Source organism: Sinocyclocheilus anshuiensis, unplaced genomic scaffold, assembly GCF_001515605.1.
Source record: "Sinocyclocheilus anshuiensis isolate Anshui unplaced genomic scaffold, SAMN03320099.WGS_v1.1 scaffold1401, whole genome shotgun sequence".
NCBI classification, from domain to species: domain Eukaryota; kingdom Metazoa; phylum Chordata; class Actinopteri; order Cypriniformes; family Cyprinidae; genus Sinocyclocheilus; species Sinocyclocheilus anshuiensis.
Genome location: NW_015552627.1, coordinates 149,572 through 171,616, shown reverse-complemented (window position 1 = coordinate 171,616; position 22,045 = coordinate 149,572). Strand labels below are relative to the sequence as shown.

General features: G+C 41.7%; 1 protein-coding gene across 2 annotated transcripts in view; it reads right to left on the bottom strand.

Annotated features, from left to right (window-relative positions):
• The window catches only part of LOC107666579 (band 4.1-like protein 1), a 193,851-nt gene that overhangs the window by 27,809 nt on the left and 143,997 nt on the right, over window positions 1-22,045 (bottom strand). For both annotated transcript variants that reach the window (XM_016457986.1, XM_016457988.1), the window contains exons 16-19: window positions 20,501-20,551; window positions 19,130-19,471; window positions 11,585-11,707; window positions 6,437-6,484 (exon numbers count right to left, since the gene is read on the bottom strand). In XM_016457986.1, coding sequence (XP_016313472.1) covers window positions 6,437-6,484; window positions 11,585-11,707; window positions 19,130-19,471; window positions 20,501-20,551 — 564 coding nt within the window. The remainder of the gene's footprint in view (window positions 1-6,436; window positions 6,485-11,584; window positions 11,708-19,129; window positions 19,472-20,500; window positions 20,552-22,045) is intronic.

Below are 22,045 nucleotides of genomic sequence, written 5' to 3'. Positions count from 1 at the left end.
ACCCCTCTGCCCCAGAGTGAGCTGGCCCTCAGAAGTCCTATAGGCCTTAGGCGTCAGGACGTTTTAGACGGAGACTATCCAGCGAGAATGATGGTCCACAGAACCACCTTCCGCTTTAAGCCTTCGGCCTGGGAGCACCACTGTGACTCTAGACTCTGCGGAGTACGAGAAGTGACGCCCCCAGAATGAGGAGTTGGAACACGGTAGGTTGGGACTGCTCCCGCCCGGCAGCCCCTGCTGACCGCCTCAACCTCCTCAGAGGAGGAGAGGTAAACACGTGCTCTTACTCGAGAAATTTTTATCCCAAGAGCCTCTGTATATCTAACTTCTCATAGTTAGGTAAATACTTAATTTTATTCCTCAGAATCAAATGCAATCAAACACCAGACGAGTAAACACGGTCTGGTGTGATCAGATTTATTTCAAAAATCGAAAATGATATATCTATCTTCTCATAGTCAGATAAATACTTAATTTAATTCCTCAGAATTAAATGCAGCCAAACAAGTAAACACGATCTGGTGTGGTAAGATTCACATCAAAAACTGAAAATGATGTAATACACGCGTTGCCTCGGCAGCGCGCGAGCCACTTGGTCACGCAAACAATATCAATCTCCTTGGAGAAAAATAGCCGCAGCAGCGAGCTCTCACTGAGAGGGGGAAGAAACCGCAGCGCGGGCTTCCGAGCCTCGAGAGAGAGCGCTGGATCTAGGGAGTGCAGGCGGAGAAAGGGCGAGCCGTCTCCAACCCATCCGCTAGATCCACGTGCGATCCCCGCGATCTGAATCGCCGCCGTGCCTCAGCAATAGCGGGACTTAACCGTGAGCTCGCAAGCACGGACACCCTCCTCGGAGCGTGCCCGGCAGGAGCGGCGCGTTCAGTGGGGAGAAGCACAATCAGACCCTTATTTCCGAGAGCTGACTGCGCTAGCTCCGCTCCCCAGTAAATGCTGCTCATAATAATATAGACATAATGCTTGTGTGACTGTAAAACAGCTCTGCTCCACAGTAAAGCTGCTCATTATAATATTAGGCATAATATGCTTATGTAACTGATGCTTGTGCAACTGGTGAGCTTATCGACGCCCTCATCAACCTCCTCGGAGGAAGACAGGCGGAGTGTCGAGCCCTCTCACCGGGGGGTGAGATTATAATGTGATTCCGAACCCCGAGAGCGGGCGCTGGATCTGGTGGTTAAGGAAGAGTTTTGTCTTGTGATTTCGTGACAAACAACACTAAATAAGACTCACAAACAGATATCAGACTGACACACACAAGACGCAAGTGCTTGCTGAATGACAGAAAGCTGACGCCGGTTTCACCGCACGTGCTTTTATGCTCCTGGTCACTACGTCACCCCGCCCGTGACGTCTCGCCCATCCATTGGACTGATTACACATGTGATTCAGAGCATGGTCACGCTGGAGGCGTTCCTGTAGCGTTTCGATGCAGCTCGAGTTCCTGAAGGGGAACACTAATGTGCTATTTATGGAGGCTATTTCTTTAACACCAAGCATTTCTGCAGACTCTGTTGATCTTCTCCTTGATTCCTTTAACTCAAAAGTTAAGAATGTTATTGATGATATTGCTCCTGTAAAAGTCAGCAAGAAGTCTGGCAGACAGAAATCAGCTTGGAGAAAATCAACAGCAGTTCAGAGTATGAAAAGACAATGCAGAAAAGCTGAGCAGATGTGGCGGAAGACGAAACTTGACATTCACTATAGCATCTATAAAGACAGCCTTCATGCTTTCAATGTGGAACTAGCCACTGCTAGACAGATTTTCTTCTTAAACCTTATAAACAGTAACTTAAACAACACTTGCACTCTTTTTGCTACTGTTGAGAGATTGACAAAACCCCCAAGTCAGATTTCCAGTGAAATGCTCTCTGACAGCAAATGCAATGAGTTTGCTTCCTTCTTTTCTCAGAAGATCATTAATATCAGGAAGGTCAGAGGTGCAGAGGTCAGACAGATTCAATCGCAATATCAAAAAGAAGATACTATGTCTATTTTTGAAGCAATTGATAGCAAAATTTTGGAAGAAATAGTAATAGTAAACAGCACCTAAAATTGTCAACCTGCTATCTTGACACACTTCCCACATCTTTTTTAAAAAGGGGGCTTAACTGTTTGGAGGCCTCTTGCACTTTGAATTACCATTGTGTACGAAATGTGCTATATAAATAAACTTGCCTTGCCTTGCTTTATAATGTGATTTTGACAATACTGCGATTAAACAGTATCTCTCCGTAAATGCAATAATTCGATCTAAATAATGTGATTAAGCTCATAATCGCAGCAAGCATAATCGTATTAACATAGGTGGCGTACGCTGATTTTAATCGAAATATACAGGCATGTAAACACCTTAATCGCAGTATTGCCACTATGACCAAAGTGCGCATGTGCTTGTGACATACATGAATGATGTGACACACACCAGTAATAATACGCATATTGTTAGAAACGATGGCGGGGAAGAAAGCATCGCATTTCTGGGGAAAGCACAACTCGCTGCCACTAGTCTCTTACCCTCATCCAGAAACGGCGAGTAGAGCACGACGGCAGTGTAGGCAAATGAATTGCCATCACATTTCTATGGCGCCAAAAAGCATGGAATATACAAAAGTGTTTTGCATTAGACGTAAATAAATTAAAACAGCGGCCAGTAACACACCTGCTCTTTCTGAGTCCATCATTTGTGCAGTGTGTGTGAATAATGGCAGTAAAAAATTAACCACAATTCTTAGCGAATAATAAGAATAATGGAAATTGCATGTAAACGGGAGTGAAGAGCTTTGCTCTTGACATGTAAACATCATAATGCGATCAAGTCCTTACTCTGATTATTGGAAATAATCGCATTATTCGTGCACATGTAAACGTAGTCATTGACTCACCCAATTCATCCTAAATGCTAAATAATTAATTAAAGGAAAAACCTCATCGTGTTGCTCAGAGATGTGTGACTGTTTTGCTTTTTTCTTTGTTTGGAACTATTTTCGGTTAATCAAATTGAGCAAAGATGATTGACTGTTTGAAATACCAGTCACTCATTATTAACTACTTCTATACTGTATGAACTTTTATATGAAAATTAACATCAAATTTCATACCGGTTTTCAGTGAGAAACACATTCTCTTGGTCGTGTCATGTCACTTAACTAGGCTGTATCATATATTATAAGTATAAAAACTTCATTTTTAGCAGAGTATGTTTCTTCTGTGTGCAGTTGTGTTCATTTGTTTTGATTTCTCCATGAGATTTCGCCACCCATACGTGGAGCATAAATATCACCCTTTCCAAACCTCTTTCCAGTAACCATTGGCATTAGTGTATTGTCAGTTTATGATTATCTAATTTGCATTAGATTCCATATAACTGATGTCAGTTAATAACAAATAATATCTCGATTTATTTGTTGAACCTAGAATAAAGTTTACCTTATTACTTCCAGGAAACTTCAGCTTATCTTTCCATAAGATAATGTCCATAGTAAAATCCAACTCAGTCACTTGCATTTCTCAATCTTTGCACTTTATCCATTCATTGTATCCATTTAGTAATCGTTAGTTACTCTTGTCTATCCCTTTGTTAATAAAAACCCTTTTATTACACTTGTGTCTTCCTTGTGCTGATAATACAGTAAAAAGGCTCTACAAGTTAACGATATCTCACAAATACTTCAGATTGGTCAGACTACAACTTCCTATAGTTTAAATGTAATTCTTATTTATTCAACAATCTTCCATGATTGTTCTTTATTGTCAAGGCAGAATTCCTTGGCTGGTGCCCTGTAAAATAGTATGACCAAAATTAAGTATTAATATTAATATTTAAGCCCAAAGCCATTACACTGGTGGTGCTACTTAAATCTAAAATCACTATATTTAGTGGTGCCCCTTGTGAAGCTATCTAACATCTGATATCACTACACTAGTTAGTTGTTTTAATCAGGTTAGTTGCCCCTTCAAAAATTCCACTTGTCCCGGGTAAGCAATATTGTCTATCTAAGTTACTGGATATAAAATGTAACCTGCTAAAGTAGCTAGTGGGAGTGACTGTGTTACATGTCCTTCTGAAATCAACTAACAATTGGCAGGTGTTAATGACAAGCCCTGGTCCGAATTCTTCTGGACGTAATGGCAGCCTTTGATACAGTTAATCATTCCATTCCTATTTCTTTTGTAGAGCACTATGTAGGCCTGTGGGGTAATGTCCTTCAATGGTTTATGTCTTATTTGACCAAAAGATGTTGTACAGTCAATATTGCAAATTGCAAATCGTTCTTGGCTAGTCTTACCTGTGGAGTCCCAAAAATCTCCATTAATTTTTTCTCTCTTTCTATGCTTCCAATGGGTGATATTTTCAGAAAACACAGAGTATCATTCAATTGTTATGCAGATGACACCTAAAACGACTTGCCATTAAAAAATACTCAAGACAATGACAGCCTGTTTTAAAGATCTAATGAATTGGATGTCGCCGAATTTCCTGCATCTAAATGACTTGAAGACTGGGATTATTGTATTTGATTAAGTACACATTTTAGTTTATAAATCTATTATTAACCTTGCTCACATATAGATGGTTTCAACGGCAACATAAACAAACGTTGCTGCACATGCAAGCTTTTGTGCCCAAACTGAACTTCCGGTAGATTTCCACAAAGAATCAATAACAACAATAACAACAGCAAAATCCCTCCAGAGAATATTATTTCTGATAACAAGCAAAATACACTCTAAAAATGCTGGATTAAATATAAACCCAGCTATTGGGTTGTTTTGACTCAGCGGTTGGGTTGTTTTGAACCCCACAGCTGGGTCAAAACAACCCAATAGCTGGGTCAAAACAACCCAATTTTTAGAGTGTATATTTACTGAAAATGCTAATTCATTCTCTGCCAGCAGGAGGTGCTTTTGGAGTGGCAGAAATAGAGGTTTCCCCAGTAACGGCTGTACACTAAGCAGCGCTCCACTCACAAACGCTGCTTTATCAGGCATTACAGGCAAGATGAAATGAAAATTACATCGAAAATTTCCTGAAGGCAGTGATACCAAAACACCTGCGCCGCGTTTTGATTTTGAAACATACAGTGCTCATGTTTATTCAGCAAAGTCAAAGCCTTTTGGAAAATCAATTTTTGGCAGTCAGTTTTGATATTGTGGCTGCCACAAATAAATAAATGTATGGGAAACACATCCCACAGCACAACAACCTGATCCCAACTTCAGTCTACTCATCACTTTAACTTTAACCGATAAAAAAACACAGACCAGAAGTTAACGTCGGGCCAAGCGCATACACCCGATGAAACTGTGTATATCTCTTCTACCTCCTTCAATTCATTAGCCACCTAGATCACTTAGATCCAGTAATCAAATTCTACTAAAGGTGCCAAGAACCAGATTTAAACATAGGGGTAGAGTGTTTGAGGCAGCTGATCCTAATATCTGGAATAGTCTACCACTTCTTAGATCAGCCCCCACTCTATCTATTTTTTAGTCTAAAATTAAAATTTTCCTGCCTTTTAATTTATTTATTTTATGGTACAGTTCTTTTATGGGTTAAATGTTATGTACTTTGTGATGCTATGTGAATTTCGAATCCACATTATTTTTATACTTGTATGTACATCTTTTTAATTGTACTACTATAAAGCACCTTGGACAGCACATATTTTATTTGTATGGAGCTACATAAATAATAAAAAATAAAAAAATAAAAAAATAAAAAAATCCACCATTCTGGGCTTTATGGAAAAATGGCCAGACTGAAGACTTTCCTCAGTGCAAAATGCATCAAAGCCTGAATTAGCTAAAAAGCAGTGGCTGTCTACAGATTGTCTCCATCTAACCTGACAGAGCTTCTTTACAGAGGACAGAGGATCACAGACAGAGGATCTGTACAGAAGAATGGCAGAAAATCCTCAAATCTAGGTGTCACATCATAGCCAAAAAACTTGAGTTTGTAATTAAGCAAATATTTTTTAGCTAAGTACTGAGTTAAGGGTCTGAATATTTAAGTGAATGTAATATTTTAGTTTTTACTTTTCATAATGAATTCGCAGTTACCACAGTTTTCTTTGTCGTTATGGGGTACAGTGTGTCTAAACATGGGCAAGATTAATGATAACCATATCCATAAACATAAAAGGAACCCTTTTGTCAATTCTAAAATCTACCAACAGTCTTGTCAAAAATAATAAATTAATAAACAAATAGAAAGAAAGAAAGAAAAAGAAATGAAAACAATAAACTGTTTCATATAATTTAAATATCAATTAAACTGTATTATGTGAACATAATATCTGCATTGTATCTGTATTGTATTAGCCACCTCTATACATCAGAATCAGACATGACAAAAAAAAACAAAAACATTGGTCCACCACTATTTATTGGGGAGTGATTATATGACCAGACTCACAGGGGACTCATTCTCTTTTGCCTCCTTAACTGTGCTCTCTTCCAGTTTCTGCAACAAACATGAGAAAATAATCAATAAGTGCCAAGGCAATACAGTGAAGAGCAATAAAACCTGAAAATACAGTCTCGTTGCCAGCAAATGGCACCATAGCAGCATGCAGTGAAATACTATTTTTATCCCATGTATGACTGATAAAGGTAAACATAAAAGAACCAGCTTTTAGATTTGCTGAATGACTAAAGAAACAGTATCAGCATTTCTTGTATATTACCACCCACTGCTACTTACACCTGTAAAGGAAATGAGCAAGACATAACAGCAAAATATTTGGGAGAGCATTGTCAGAGTTTGACTATATTGTATTGCAGTAGACACAAAGGTAGAGAGACAGAGAAAGAAAGAAAGAAAGAAAGAAAGAAAGTGGAGTTTTATAAAGGACAAGAGAGAAAGACACATGACATTGAGGACATGAGTCCTGAGACCTTTAACCCAGTTGTTCAGGAAGGCATATGCCATTTATTTTCAGTTATATTCTAGAAAGATTCAACTTTATGAGACACAAGATAAGACAAAAACAGTAACATATCACAGATGTTTCTTTTTAAATTTTGTCCCTTGAATAAACTGATTCACATTTTACCAGTTTGATTTTTTTAATAACATAACTAAACAAATTTAGTTAAATAGTAATATTTTATATATTACAAATATTATGTTCTATTTCATCTCAGTCAACATGTTGCCATTGACAAAACGGCCATGCCATCACCCTGATGAGCTTTCATTGGCAGCGTCTGGAGTGTTTGGAAGGGATAAAAATTCTGTGCCTTCATAACCAGATGACATCTCTGAGTCATAAACGAGGTATAGTGCGTCAGAGACTTCAGAGGCTATTGCACTGGACCCTTCAGACAAAGCAGAGCAGCTGAGCATGCAAAACTGCCTTCCCAAGCTGCTTCAACATCAACCTCAGTGTTTGATAGAGGCCCTCAGCGTCGAAAAACAGAGGGGTTGCCAATACTTCCCGATTTTAGAGTTGCAGTCTTCATGGAAGCCCCCTAGCTCTGTAGCACTCCCTAGGACACAGCTGGGCAACTTGACAGGGGCAGCAGCTTATGGGCTTTCTACAGCTCCTCAGATCGGACCCACACTTGCTATGCTGATGGGGGCTATGGCCAGGACTGGAAGAGATGCTTCACACCCTAAAAAGCATGGTAGGATAATTGACAGTCAGCTGAGGAAAGCCTTTCATGCCTCTGCCTTGTCGGCAAGACAAACTCTCTACTCTTGGTTTATTTAGAGGGTCTGCTGCAGGATTTGTTCTCCACTTTGACAGATGAGGAAAACATCCCAGAGACATTGTGAGTAATTGATATGCTGATCCAAGGAACAAGTGCGCATACTCAAGCCCTGGGGCTATCCATGGCCAATATGGTTCAAGCATGCAATCAGGTATGGCTATCTCAAGCTAATCTGTTAGATCAAGACTGCATGGCAGTCATTGCAGCTCCATTAGTGCATGGGGAAGTCTTTGGACCACCTGCAGAAGCAGCCTTGGAGCAGTCTCGTAGGACAAGAGAACTGACTTTATCAGTGGGTCGAGCACCAGCTACTTGTGGGCTACGCACATCAGCTGGGAGCAGCAATTGGGCCCGGGCAGAATTATCAAGCCAGGTCTTCGTAGGTCAGCGCCGGTCTGCTGCCCAAGGGGCACCCATAAGGCCAAGACAAGGAGTCCAGCAGTCCTTTTGTAGGACATGGCAGGCAGAGTCTTCCAGCACACGTGCAGCAGGCGGAAGAAACCGTCACTGAAGGTTATAAACCTCCGGCCTCACGTTTTTCTTCTTCCACGGCGCCAATGCACTCAATGTACATGGGTGCTGAGCACCTTGGAGTTCGGATACAGGCTCCAATTCAAATCCAAGCCACCCCAATTTTAAGGAATTGTTCCTACTGTTTTGAGATTAGAGACAAAGTGCAGGTCTCTGAAAGACGTAGTCTCAGTTCTTTTAGGAAAAGGAGCAATAACATGCCTGCCCTCGGGATCAATAGGGCAGGGGTTTTATTCAACCTATTTCTTGATTCCAAAGAAAGATGGGGGGTCTTCGGCCCATCCTGAATCTCAGGAATTTAAATCATAATTTAAAGCGAATGCCATTCCGTATGCTTTGACTTTCAACCCTTTTAACCTTCATCAGACAAGGGGATTGGTTCACAACAGTGGATCTCCAAGATGCTTATTTCCGCATCCCAATTCATGAGGACCACAGGAAGTACCTGAGGTTCTACTTTCAGGGCAATGCTTATGAGTATAATGTTCTCCCCGTCGGTCTGTCATTGGCTCCCCGCACCTTCACCAAATGTATGGATGCCGCACTCATTCCTCTTCGTCGCCAGGGCATACATATTGCACGTATTGCCAATTACCTGCATGATTGGTAAATTTTTTCTCCTACATAGCAGCAAGCCAGGAGCAACACAAAGGTGGTCTTAGCCCACTTGCAGAAATTGGGGCTGAGTCTGAACAGCAAAAAGAGTTGTCTCACTCCCACAAGGGTAGTGACATTTCTAGGCTTGAGTTTGAATTCGACTCTAATGAGAGCATCTCTGATCTCTCCACTGATCTGTTGAAGGGGTGCCTGTCCAAGTTTCTCAAAAAGGAGCAAGTTACAGTGAGGTTGGGCCGGAGACTGCATGGCCTAATGACAGCAGTCAGTTAGGTGGTACCATTGGGGTTGTTTCACATGCGCCCATTACAACGATGGTTAGCAAAGTACAAAGTGAGTCCATATGAGAATGGATAGCGAATGATTCAAAGGGACCTGGATTGTCTTCCAGCAGTCAAGTGGTGGCTCTCAACTCCAGGCCTAAAGGAGGGAGTCAAGCTGGGCCCATTATGTTCAAAGGAGACCATAAAAACAGATGCCTCACAGGCAGGCCGGGGTGCTGTCTGGTGAGGCAATCCAATACAGGGAAAATAGGATGCCTCTTGGATAGGAGCACACATAAACCTCTTGGAGCTGGAGGTAGTATTTCGGGCCTTGATCCATTTTCTTCCTCAGCTTCAGGAGAAGCAGGTGATTGCTCGTTCAGACAGCACAACAGTCATGTCATACATAAATCACCAGGGTGGAGTACATTCAATATCCCTACACAGGAAGGCCCGGGATCTCCTGTTATGGGCACCTATACAAGGGGTGTCCCTGAGGGCTGTACGTTTGCCGAGAGAGGACAATGTAGCAGCCGACCTTTTGTCCAGGGGGGTCCCAGACCAGGAGAATGGTGACTTCACCCAGCAGTGGTACAGGCCATCTGGCTTCGGTTTGGGAAGGCCAAAGTAGATATTTTTGCCACACAGGAAACCACACACTACCTCCTGTGGTATTTAATGGTGGGCCCCTAGGGGTGGATGCTCTGGCAAACAAATGGTCCCCAGTTCTACTGGATGCATTCCCCCCTTTCCCACTTCTGCCTTCAGTCCTAGCCAAGGTGAGGATTTTGAGGGCCAAAGTCCTCCTGGTTGCACCTCCTGGTTGTTAAATCGCTTTGCTGAGGGGGCCACCATGATGTCATTTCTCCAATTCCTGCTGGAGACTGGATTAACTGAATCAACCTTGAGAGGGTATGTAGCTGCTATATCAAGAGTCAAGAGTCAAGAGTCAAGAGGCATTTATTTGATGTCAGTGCTACAGGGCGGTAGTCATTCAGGCAGGAGACAGTTGTTTTTTTGGGAACAGGGATGATGGTGGTTTGCTTGAAGCATGTGGGGATCACATATCTGATCATATATCTGATCATCATGAAGGCTATGGAGGTTGCACAGTTGGGTTTCAACTTCTTTTCAGGCATCAACGGAAGGGGACTGACAGACTGTGTCCATCTTGAGCTTGGCTAATTCCCTCATGGGATCTGGGTATTGTCTTGAAGGCTCTGACAGAACCTCCTTTTGAACCGTTAGATGAGATAGGGATGGAATTTCTTACATTGAAGACTGCATTTCTTTTCTCTGTTTCTTCAGTTAAGAGGGTGAGTGAAATTTGTGCCTTCTCTGTGCACCCTGCATGTTTAAGATTAGGAGAAGGCGGCTCATCTCTTTAACTTCTTCCAAACCCCTCCTTTCTGCCAAAAGTTCTGCCCCGTTCCTTTGTTTCCAGGCCTTTGCTGATAGAACCCTTCCATCCACCTCCTCACAATTCAACAGAAGCATCCAGACTGCATCTAATCTGCCCAGTCAGGGCACTGAGAAGCTACATTTCTCGCACACAAATGGTAAGGCATACCGATTAGCTGTTTGTCTGTTATGGGTACTCTGTGCAAGGCCAGGCAGTGTCCAAGCAGAGGCTGGCAAAATGGGTGGTCAGGCTGATAGATCTAGCCTATCACAATGCAGGGATGCCTCCTAAGGGAGTGGTGGCACACTCTACAAGAGGAGTGGCTGCCTCCTGGGCATTGTTTAAAGGTGCTTCTCTGGAGGATGTGTGTGCAGCAGCTGGTTGGTCATCATCTGTGACATTTGCCAAATTCTATCATCTGGATGTTGCTACAACAAACAGCAGAGCAGACGTGATCTGCCTTATGTAGACAATATCAAGGTGCTAAAAACCCGCTGATTTAACTGTGTAAATAACAGGGAAAACTAATAAAATGTTCTGTTGGCATGAATTTGTTTCCTTGAGTTTTATTGCCCCACTTGGGTTTTATCTCCCCTCCTGACCTTATCTGGTACACAGTAGACCCATACTAGGTAACCTAGTTCTGTGAATGAAGTCAACACGCCACACGGCGTGGTCACTCGGGGAGCACTTGTCACTAGTCGGCAAAAAAAGCACTGGCTACTTCGCACCTGTATTTATAGACTGATTGCAAGCAGGGCAATACTGTGGTGTGTTGACTTCATTGACAGAACTAGGTTACCTAGGTTACCCACAACACTGTTTGCATACTGACAACTGGTCTACTCACACTCAACCCAGCAAGACCACCTTGGTCAAACTTAAAATTAGTTAAAAAGGAAACTTTTTCCGCACCTCTTACAGTCTTGAATTAGAATTGAATAACTATTTTAGGTTTGTATTTAAAGTAACTTTTATGAACTTTTTTAAATGAAATTCAGCAACTGGAGCAAAAAAAATATAGTTATATTCTTACATGATCAGAGATGTCTTTGACAGGAGCCTCAGAGCCATTAGAATGCAGTTCCATTTGAACTGCTCCTTTTTTCAACATCTGGGCTGCATTCACTGCACTGGGGTCTTTCTTGGCAACAGAGGGCTGATGAATAAAAAAGGAAAAAATAGTTACATTAGTATGTGGGGTATACAATATGTCTGCTGAGTACTTGATATCACATAATCCAAACAGTACTATTGCAAACAGTAATATTACAAATAGTAATACTGGTGCTCTTCGGTCACTTTTGACCGAAAAATGTTCTGTTTTGAATTTATAAAAATCACAGCTTCATCGGAATGGTATGAAACTTGGTGACTTTTATGGCATTTGGAATGTGAACAAGCAAAAAAATTGAGGGAATGATTTGAGCAGGCTAAGTGGTCATAAAAAAAATAGTCACACTTGTGGTCTTCGGTCAAAAATGACCGACCATAGGAAATGAATTGGAAATCGAAAAAAAAAAAAAAAATTCTAAGATACAATCCACAAATCTGCCACAATTCAGAAAAAAAGTACACAGCAATGACGGGGTGAAACTCTAAAACATCAAGAGTGCAAAACCAACACATTCACTCACACACACACGCGTACACACTAGGGGTGTAACGATACATGTATTCGTACCGAACCGTCACGGTACAGATATCTTGGTTCGGTGCATGAGGCCTTACAATGAATACAGGCAATTCACCCTCACTCCAGAAGGGGGCACCCTGTAATGCAACGCTGTTTGTAACCGCCAGCAGAAGAAAAGCGAATGCCATGAGTTGCACACTTGAAAACAAAGCCCGCTAGACAGTGACCATGTGCTGATTCTGAACTCTAACTGGCTACATTTACATGCACAATTTTTGGTTCAAACGGACTGAATTCATTCCGATTGATGAATCTGAATGTTGTGTTTACATGAATGCTAAATAAAGTGATCGGGTTGATGTGCGAGTTTATATGTCACAAGCTTCAAATCGGAATAGTTTTTTTTTTTACATGCTCACACTGCACAAATATAGTTTCTCACTGTTTGCACATAATAACCACTCTCCTACATGGTTTCTTTATGTGTTTTTAAAAGCAGAATTAATATGTATCCATATTATGGATCATAATATATGAAATATATATGAAAATCCATTTATGGATCATTTATAACTATACATATAAACGCTGTGCTGTGCTGCTCATATTTATCACACAGTAACGGGTTGTCTGTGGATGAGAATCCAAAACAACGACTGGTGGGAGGTTGTCCTGCTCCACTTCACAGCTGCCGAGTGAAAGGAGAGTTTTATAATGACAGGAACAAGTGTGACTATTTTTTTTATGACCACTTAGCCTGCTCAAATCATTCCCTCAATTTTTTTGCTTGTTCACATTCCAAATGCCATAAAAGTCACCAAGTTTCATACCATTCCGATGAAGCTGTGATTTTTATAAATTCAAAACAGAACATTTTTAGGTCAAAAGTGATTTTAGGTTTAGATTTTAGATTTTAGCCACTTTTGACCATGATCACAAGTGTGACTCCCAAATGGGTTAAGTAAAATCTGTTTTGTTCGAAGGTAAAATTAGAATAACAGATATAAAGGCCATGATCTACACATATGTATGATGTGCATGTGATCAATAATGACACTAATGACATGTTTCAGATGATGAAAAAAAAAGTGCTTGGTATCCAAAATATTTTTAGTTCACAGTAAAACAGAGGAGGTCCAATACAAAATGTTTAATTATTATTAGCTATTTAATACATTTATAAATTAATTCAAATGAAATATTTTCCATTTGAAAAATATAGCAATTTTTGTCAAGAGGAAACTATTTCTCATTCATTTTATTTCTCATTTTTGTTTTTTCCATAATGATGAGTCTGGTTATTTAGTTTTTTTTAATTAATGAGTTATTATTATTATTATTGTTATTATTATTAGTAGTAGTATTATTATTTATTTATTTTGCATAATCAGCACATTTCACATTAAGGATGCTTTCACATATAGTTCGTTTTAAAGGAACCAAACCCAGTTCACTTAAAATGAACCAGAAAGGGAACCAGCCAAAAGTGACCTCATTCCTTTTGGTGTTCACAATATAGTGGACTCAAAAAATAACCCGTTCTTTTCTTGGATCACTCCAGCACCTGATCTCAGACTCTTTATTGTTCACACCACAACTTCATAAGAACCCAGACTCCAGCTTTCTGTGCAGCAGTGGAATGCTGGAGTCTGACCCACTGGAAAATTTGGAAGATAAATTGGACAGGGAAGAGGGTGAGAAAGAGCTGGCAATCTCTGATCATGACACCAGTCAAGACATTTGCAGAGCTTTAACAACGCATTTCAGTAAATTTTAAAATTAAAAGGGAACATTAAGTATAAAGTTAATTCAATTAGCTTTTTTCCTCAGATAAGATAGTATTATTATTTTTTTTTTTGCTACTAACTTTATATTGCTACTATATTGTTTTGCTGCTTTCATTGACACCCGCGCTGTGCACATCACTCACAGAGATTGAAGATAGCACTGTGCACACATGGAAATTTTCACGAGCATGGACACTTGTTGTCAACTCTACCACGCAAGTTTTATTAAAATAGTAGCTTCGATACTGAATTGCTACATTATATTTCTAAGCAACTAGGGGGTAAAAGTAATGTTTTGAAGTAACGAAACTCACAGCTTCACTCTTGCAGAATGAGATGCACAGACGCAATTCACACATGTAACTTTCATCTCTCTCTCGATAATGAATTCAAATCAATGCTATAATTCATGCATTCAAATACATGTGATCTTACAGCACTACTTCATCTTTGTCTCTGATTTGAAGCGAGCAGAATGCTAGATCGCCGCTGCGTGTTGGGTGGTTCCCCTTCAAGGGAACTTCGAGCTGCGTCCCCCTCTAGGGGACATTTTGGGAAATGCTGCCAGCATGACCGGCGTCTGAAGCACGTGTAAAACAACGGCAATCCTATTGGTCCCTGTGGCCTGTGATGTCATAGGCAGGTACCTGAAAGTATAAAAGAGAACCTGCTGAATACATCACCAACTTTTGTTGTCTTCGGAGCCGTCTGTTTGTTCACACGTGTGAAACGTCATCCGGGTGGGTCGAGCAGCGCTTTAGGGAATGTGTGCCTTCGTGTTTGGATTCTAGCCCTTGAGGGCATATTCTAACTTTTGCGTTTTTGTCTCGGTGACTACACGCTCATTGTGATGAGTCGCAATGATAATGCTCCACTAGCTCTTGTTCCTATTCCCCAGGGATGTGTGGCAAAGCGTTTGTTTCTTGGGCAGTTGCCGCAGCACGGTTTATCTCAGCTCGCGGCAATTGCTTTGATCTGTGGTGTCCGCATACCCTTTAAAAATCGGGGTGCCTGATGCCATGGATAATGCTTTTACTGCGTTGCTATAACGATGAAGTGTGAGCTAGAGGTCTTCACGGGTCCACTTGGATCCGAAAACCCGAGGTCCGACCCGAGACCTGAGCGGGTTCGGGTCCAAAATTTCTACGAGTGCCTCGGACACGGGTCGGGTTCAGTATTAGTGGCCTCGGGTCTCAGGTAATTGTAAAAAGAAAAGGAGCATATGTTAACCTCGCCAACAGAAATCAATCTTACAGACATAAGATCCATTAGGAAAATCCACCCGCTTCATTACTCTGCGTATTCATGTAGGGCTTTTCTTTTTTGTTTGCAGAAGCATTTCGCCGGAAATTTGGTTGCAGACAACACTAGCGAAGCCATGAATTATGCTATGATCATTAGTTATGCTTTAGATTAGCCATGAAAAGCTATCGATTTATTTTTTATCAAACTATCACGTTTGTTTTTCAAATCCACTGGTCACAACTGAAAGCCGAACTCAGAAATAACTTGTATCCATCAGGCAAGGCAATAATATAATAATTAATAACAAATAAGTAATAATAAAATTAAATAAATGTTAAATAAATGAAAGTAATGGAGAAGTGGCCAATCAGTCAGCAGGACACCGGGGTTTTCCTGACTGGCTGCGGGGCTGCAGGCTGTGGATACGTCAATGCTGTTTACGTTCAGGTCCAGTCTGGTTCGAAAATAAATGCAGTCGGGTTGGGTTGGACTCGGGTCTAATTTCATCGGGTCTGTCTCGGGTCGGGTTTTTCTTTTTTTTTTTAAATAATTTATGCACATCGGGTTCGGGCAAGAAGTGATTCGGGTCGATTCGGGTCGGGTACAGATTTTAGAACCCGAGAAGACCTCTAGTGTGAGCACCAAGTCGTTTTTAGCTCCAAGCTTACGAGATTGTGAGATCACGGGCGGAGCTATATTCAGCTCAGCTGTGCCTCTCTAATATGCTTTTTATTGTGTGTAGAGAGCCTCGCTGGGCATGGATATACTGAATGTCCGTGGAGAAACGCTTGCGAGCTTTCTCTCCCAGGGTGTTTAAGTCACCTAGAGTGGTTATGGGGAATGCTTCTTCCTATGCTCCTTCCATGGGTTTAGGTGTGGGCTGCCTCCCCAGGCTTCTGGGTATTTTTAAGTGGGTGGTGCCTCTGAATCCCGCTCAGTAAGTTTGGGCTGAGTAGACAGTTCCCCCTCTTGAGTGCTTTAAGTGAACAGTCTCTGCTCAGAGCGGATGGTTATGCTGCAGCTCAAGCTTGCTTTGCTCTGGAATATAGCAGCGTGAGGGCATCTATATTCTAGCCTGACGTCTATGACTAGGACTCGGGTCTAATTTCATCGGGTCTGTCTCGGGTCGGGTTTTTCTTTAAAAAAATGTAATTTATGCACGTCGGGTTCGGGCAAGAAGTGATTCGGGTCGATTCGGGTCGGGTACAGATTTTAGAACCCGAGAAGACCTCTAGTGTGAGCACCAAGTCGTTTTTAGCTCCAAGCTTACGAGATTGTGAGATCACGGGCGGAGCTATATTCAGCTCAGCTGTGCCTCTCTAATATGCTTTTTATTGTGTGTAGAGAGCCTCGCTGGGCATGGATATACTGAATGTCCGTGGAGAAACGCTTGCGAGCTTTCTCTCCCAGGGTGTTTAAGTCACCTAGAGTGGTTATGGGGAATGCTTCTTCCTATGCTCCTTCCATGGGTTTAGGTGTGGGCTGCCTCCCCAGGCTTCTGGGTATTTTTAAGTGGGTGGTGCCTCTGAATCCCGCTCAGTAAGTTTGGGCTGAGTAGACAGTTCCCCCTCTTGAGTGCTTTAAGTGAACAGTCTCTGCTCAGAGCGGATGGTTATGCTGCAGCTCAAGCTTGCTTTGCTCTGGAATATAGCAGCGTGAGGGCATCTATATTCTAGCCTGACGTCTATGACTAGGTTGGGTTCCCCTTGGCACAAGCTCTCTCAGGTAAGTGCTGAAGTCTTTGTCTAGGAATCTGCTATTTGAGGATAGTTGTGTCGAACTATCTGAGGATAGTTGTGCTCGAAGACTGCTCCCCCTTGTGGTTTTTTAAGTAATGTTCTCCTTGAGCCCTTGCCTAGACTGTGCTGTCTCCCCTATTTGGGTTTTAAGTAGATGGCCCACTTCCATGGTCTGGGCAAACTTCAGCCTTATCTGAGAGAAATGCTATTCGAGGATAGCTGTGTCCAGCCACCTAGTGTTATGGCTGTTGCTTGCATCCGGCTTTGATCTTGGACTAATGTTTTTTTATGTGTTCACTCTTTAGTGAATCATGTGCTGATGGTTTGGATCTCCCTCTTGTGAGTCTCTGGTCAATATAACAGTGCTCTCTAGCCTACTGTGGGACTGACACTGATTGGGGACCTCCTTAGCATAGCCATCTGAGGGTGGTTATATTTTAGCCATTGTTATGGCAGGACGGGCTTACTATCTGAAGCTAGCTGTGTTTTCACATCTCCTTTCCCGGAAACATTGCTATCTGAGGAAACGGTGATCGCTCCCCTGCCTAGGGTTTTTAAGTAGCAGTCTCCTTGAGCCATGCCTAGATAGTGCTGACTCCCCTTATAGGGTTTATAATTAGACAGCCCACTGCTGGTGGTCTTGGCAGTTGCAGTGGTCCCCTTTCCTACAGCCTAGCTATTTGTGGATAGCCATGTTCAAGCTCAGTGATTGCTCTCCTGCCTAGGGTTTTGAGCCCTTAACTAGACAGTGCTGTCTCCCTTCTTTGGGTTGTAAGTAGACAGCCCACTCTCTGTGGTTTGGGGAGTTTCAGTCGGTCCCCCTTCTGGTAGCCCTTCCTACTCATATAGCTATCAGAGGATATCTATGTGCTAGCTCAGTGACTGCTCCCCTTCTTAGGGTACCGGTCTCCTGGAGCCCTCACCTAGATAGCGCTGTCTCCCCTGCTAGGGTTGTAAATAGATAGCCCACTCTTTGTGGTCTGGGCAGCCTCATAGGAGGGTTTACCTACTGTAGTTATTTAGGCTAGCTGTGCGGGACTAGCTGTTTGATAGCTCGGTGATTGCTCCCCTTCTTAGGGTCCCTTTCTGGTAGCCTCCTCAGACAACTAAGTTGGTGACGTATTAAGCATGTGCCCTTTTATACTTTTGGGTAACCGCCTATGACGTCACAGGCCACGTGGACCAATAGGATTGGTGTTGTTTTACAAGTGCTTCAGACATGCTGGCAGCATTCCCCAAAGTGTCCCCTAGAGGGGGACGTAGCGTCTCATTCCCTCTCGGGGAACCATGGTTAAATGCGTAACCCGAGACGTAATTTGCCTCCATCATGCGTTAAATAATTTAATGCACAGTTAGCCATAGATTACATAAATGAAAACAGAATTATTTTGTATTGTTCAAGTTAACAGTCAGTTTATTTATTTACTTATTTGTTTATTTAGTTTATGCAAAGTGTAACAAGAGATTGAAACTTCTGAAATGACATCAATAAATAATAATATACATAAAATATAAATACATAAACTGCTTTATATAAATATATAAACTGCTTAGTTCAATCTCAAGCAGATAATATATAATAAGATAAGATATAATACTGTTATGTTCGTTCATACAGAGTGAACATACGGACCTCATTACTTACATAAATCACGAGGAAATCAAATCACAAACGGACCCACAAACTAAACGAGTACGGTTTGCTTGTGGGTCCTTTTAGGTGAGTCTGAGATCACATGTTTGTTCACATATTCGAGCTGAACCGCTCCGAGAGCGTTTGCAGGGCTCAAACAAACTAGGTGTGAAAACACCCTTATACTACAAGGGGCCTTAAATTCAAATCCAAATGTTTGCAGTGGATTTTCTATTGCTGTTGCAGTCTTCCCTTCAGAAAATCTTCTCCAATACAATGCTATAATTAAATCATTGTGGATGACTTTTTGATTTAGGAATTTCTTATAAATGAAATAATAATAAACACAATGAAGTAGAATGAAAATAATTAAAAGTAACAAATTCAAATGTGTTACCAAAACAAATGATATTCACTAAAAGAAAAAAGGCATAAAACAATTTGCAATATGATAATGTAGTTTAAGCTATGTAATGAATGTCACAATTCTGTAGATCTCTTCCTCTCTTGACCTTTTTATGGAATACGAACTCGCCCTTACAGGTTCTATATCTTGGTGACCACGACCTTCAAGGAGATGTTCTCTTCCAGGTGATACATCTTGCAAATTCATGTGACAGGTGGAGTGAGACCTGGGAGTGTTGTCAAAACTCTCCCTGCCCAGCTCTAATTTGTCCTTCTCAACCAGCTCAGTCATGCCTCTAGAAAATTCCTCCACATCACTGTGTAAGTCCATAATGACAGTGAAATCCACCTCAGCTTCCAGGCTTGAAGTGGAGCTGACAGTCATACTTGAACATTTCCTCTCAATGGCCAGGTAGGTGTCCTTCAAGCCAGCAAACTCACAATTATAGTCGTCCTCCAGGGCAGAGTGAGATTGCTGCTGTTGAGGAAAAAAAGGGGTAGCGTTTTTCTACATCACATAATGAAACAAACCGTGATGATTGAGATATGAAGAAATCATGGGTGTGATTTTGAGCAGTTGATCATGCTTGAGTGAAATTATCCAGTGTAATGATCCAGTCATGACATCATATATGTTGATGCATTCTGTTCTCACAGCAGGTAAATATTATCATATAGTTTGCAGTAGGCATGTGTCAGTTTAAAATTGTTATATTGCGATAATTGCTGAAGATTGTGTCACGATAAACCATGTATTACCACAGAACTTAAGTACACTGCTAAAAAATGGTTACTAAAAAACTTCAATATTGTGTCCTTAATAAGTTTCATGAATTTTTCAAATAAAAAATAACCATAAACATTTAAATACAATAACACAATAGCTTTTTGCAAACATTTACATACTGTTTAACTTCCTGTCTTTCGCAGCACAAACTGGTGTCAGAAACAGAAAATGGTAATGCTGCTTTAGGTAACAGTGGTAACTGCTGTATATTTGCTGTTCTATAAGTACCATCTACTGCCAGACAGCAATTTTGTTGACATATTTTTAACCAGTTAATGGAAAAAAAGCTAATGAGCATTCTAAAATAAATGTAAACAATTAGGATAATAAGGCATCTAGAATTATTCATGGTATTTAAATGCCCACGATAACAATCCATTGCATGTTCATTACAGTAAAATAGGCTACCATATTACCAAATACCAAATATAATGTCTAGTTTGTAGAAAAAATAAATTAATTGACCAAAGACAATTTGCATGCATGATTTTGAATTGGGACTTTTTAAAGGTTACACAAACAACAACTACTGTCAGAAGTCATTCTAATTTTCTAATCATCCTGACCAAGTACACTAAACTGTCACTTGGAACACCTAAAAAGTATTCGAAAGCACGCTTTTAATATTGTTATTTTTGGTGTTAAAAGAGCCTGAGTAGAAAATTAAGTATTTTTTTTTTAAAACACGTAAGAACATGGAAACAGTGTGGAATGAGACACCTTAACATCATATTGTGTGTCTTCAAGAGTAGAAGCAGTGGACAGAGGCTCCTGCAAAGGAAAAGCAGAACAAGAAAGAAAGAGAAGCAGTCTAAAGTTAGCTGTGTTATTGAAGCAACACACGAGGAAAGAAAGACATGCATTGCAACCTAAACACACACACATGCATTTAAATCAATTTGTAAGTGAATATAAAATTCTCTAGTTCTTAAAATGTGATTATCCTTCAAGAGAACTCCACACTGCATCCCCTAGGGACACCTGAGGACTTGCATGACCTATGAGTTATCTGTTTGGGAGAGGAGCATGTGTGTTCAGTGTTAGAGGGCACTGAATGCGTTCATTGCGAGAAATTCGCAATGAAAAAGCTCAGACAGATCGCCCATGTCATTATTCTCCAGGGATGCAAGACAGACATCTGCACCTTGCAGCTCTGGTCCCGATGTTGTTGAGGCACGCCTGAAGCTCCAATCGTGGCGATCGCAGGTGGAGCTTGTGGAGAAACTGGAAAAAGGTTTGGAGAACGAGAAATATTTCTGCTGCTTTTGTCAAAAGCCGCAGGATCTGGACATGCTCTCTCTCGAGTCGTCCGGTTCGGCAGTTAGTAAGCTGCTGGCGTCATCCAGACGAGGACGTGGATGTAGTTGGTGATGACGAGGAAAGTGTGAGCACTGAGTCATCTCAGCACGCCAGCCCCACATACAGGGAGATATTGGAGGTTATGGCCCGTGCTACTAAGAGACTGGAGTTGGTTGGGGGCATGAGAAACAGAAGCGTATGTGGCAGCAGGTTAGGCCGCGGGGGTTCTGCACATTATGGCTGTGTTTTCAGGCCCACCAGGCAGACCTGCTGAAAGATCTAGATGAAGGTAAGGGGACAAACCCTGAGGCTATGGAGGAGCTGCACCACAGATCTCGATCTCCATGCTGCCAAGAAAACCGCTGCTGCCATCGGCTGGGCGATCGCGCAATGGTGGCTACGGAGTGCCATCTGTGGTTAAATCTAGTGGACATTGGGAGAAAGGAGAAGAACCTTTTCCTTGATGCTCCACTCTCACCCTCTGGGCTTTTTGGCACATCCGTTGAGGCGTTGGTTGAAAAGTTTAAGGAGGCGAGGGTGCAGTCTGCAGACTTCAAGAGGTACATCCCTAATCGTTCTAGATCATCTCCCAAAACCTTTGAGGGGGCTGGTCCGTCTCAGTCCGAGGATCGCAGACAGGACCAGAAATCTAGCGTGGCCACTCTTGCTCCTCCCCCTTCCAGGATTAGAGCACACAGGAGGTGTGACGCTAAAGAGAGTAGAGGGGATCTCACGAAGTTAATAGAGAAGAGGCACGCTGATAGCAGGCACTCTGTTTCTAAGTCCCCTTATGGCGCTTTTCCACTGCATGGTACGGCACGGTACGGCTCGGTATGGTTCACTTTTGGGGGGTTTTCCACTGGGTACAGTACCTGGTACCTGGTACTTTTTTTAGTACCACCTCGGTTGAGGTTCCAAGTGAACCGTACCGTTACCAAAACGTGACGTGTAAACTCTGCTGATCAC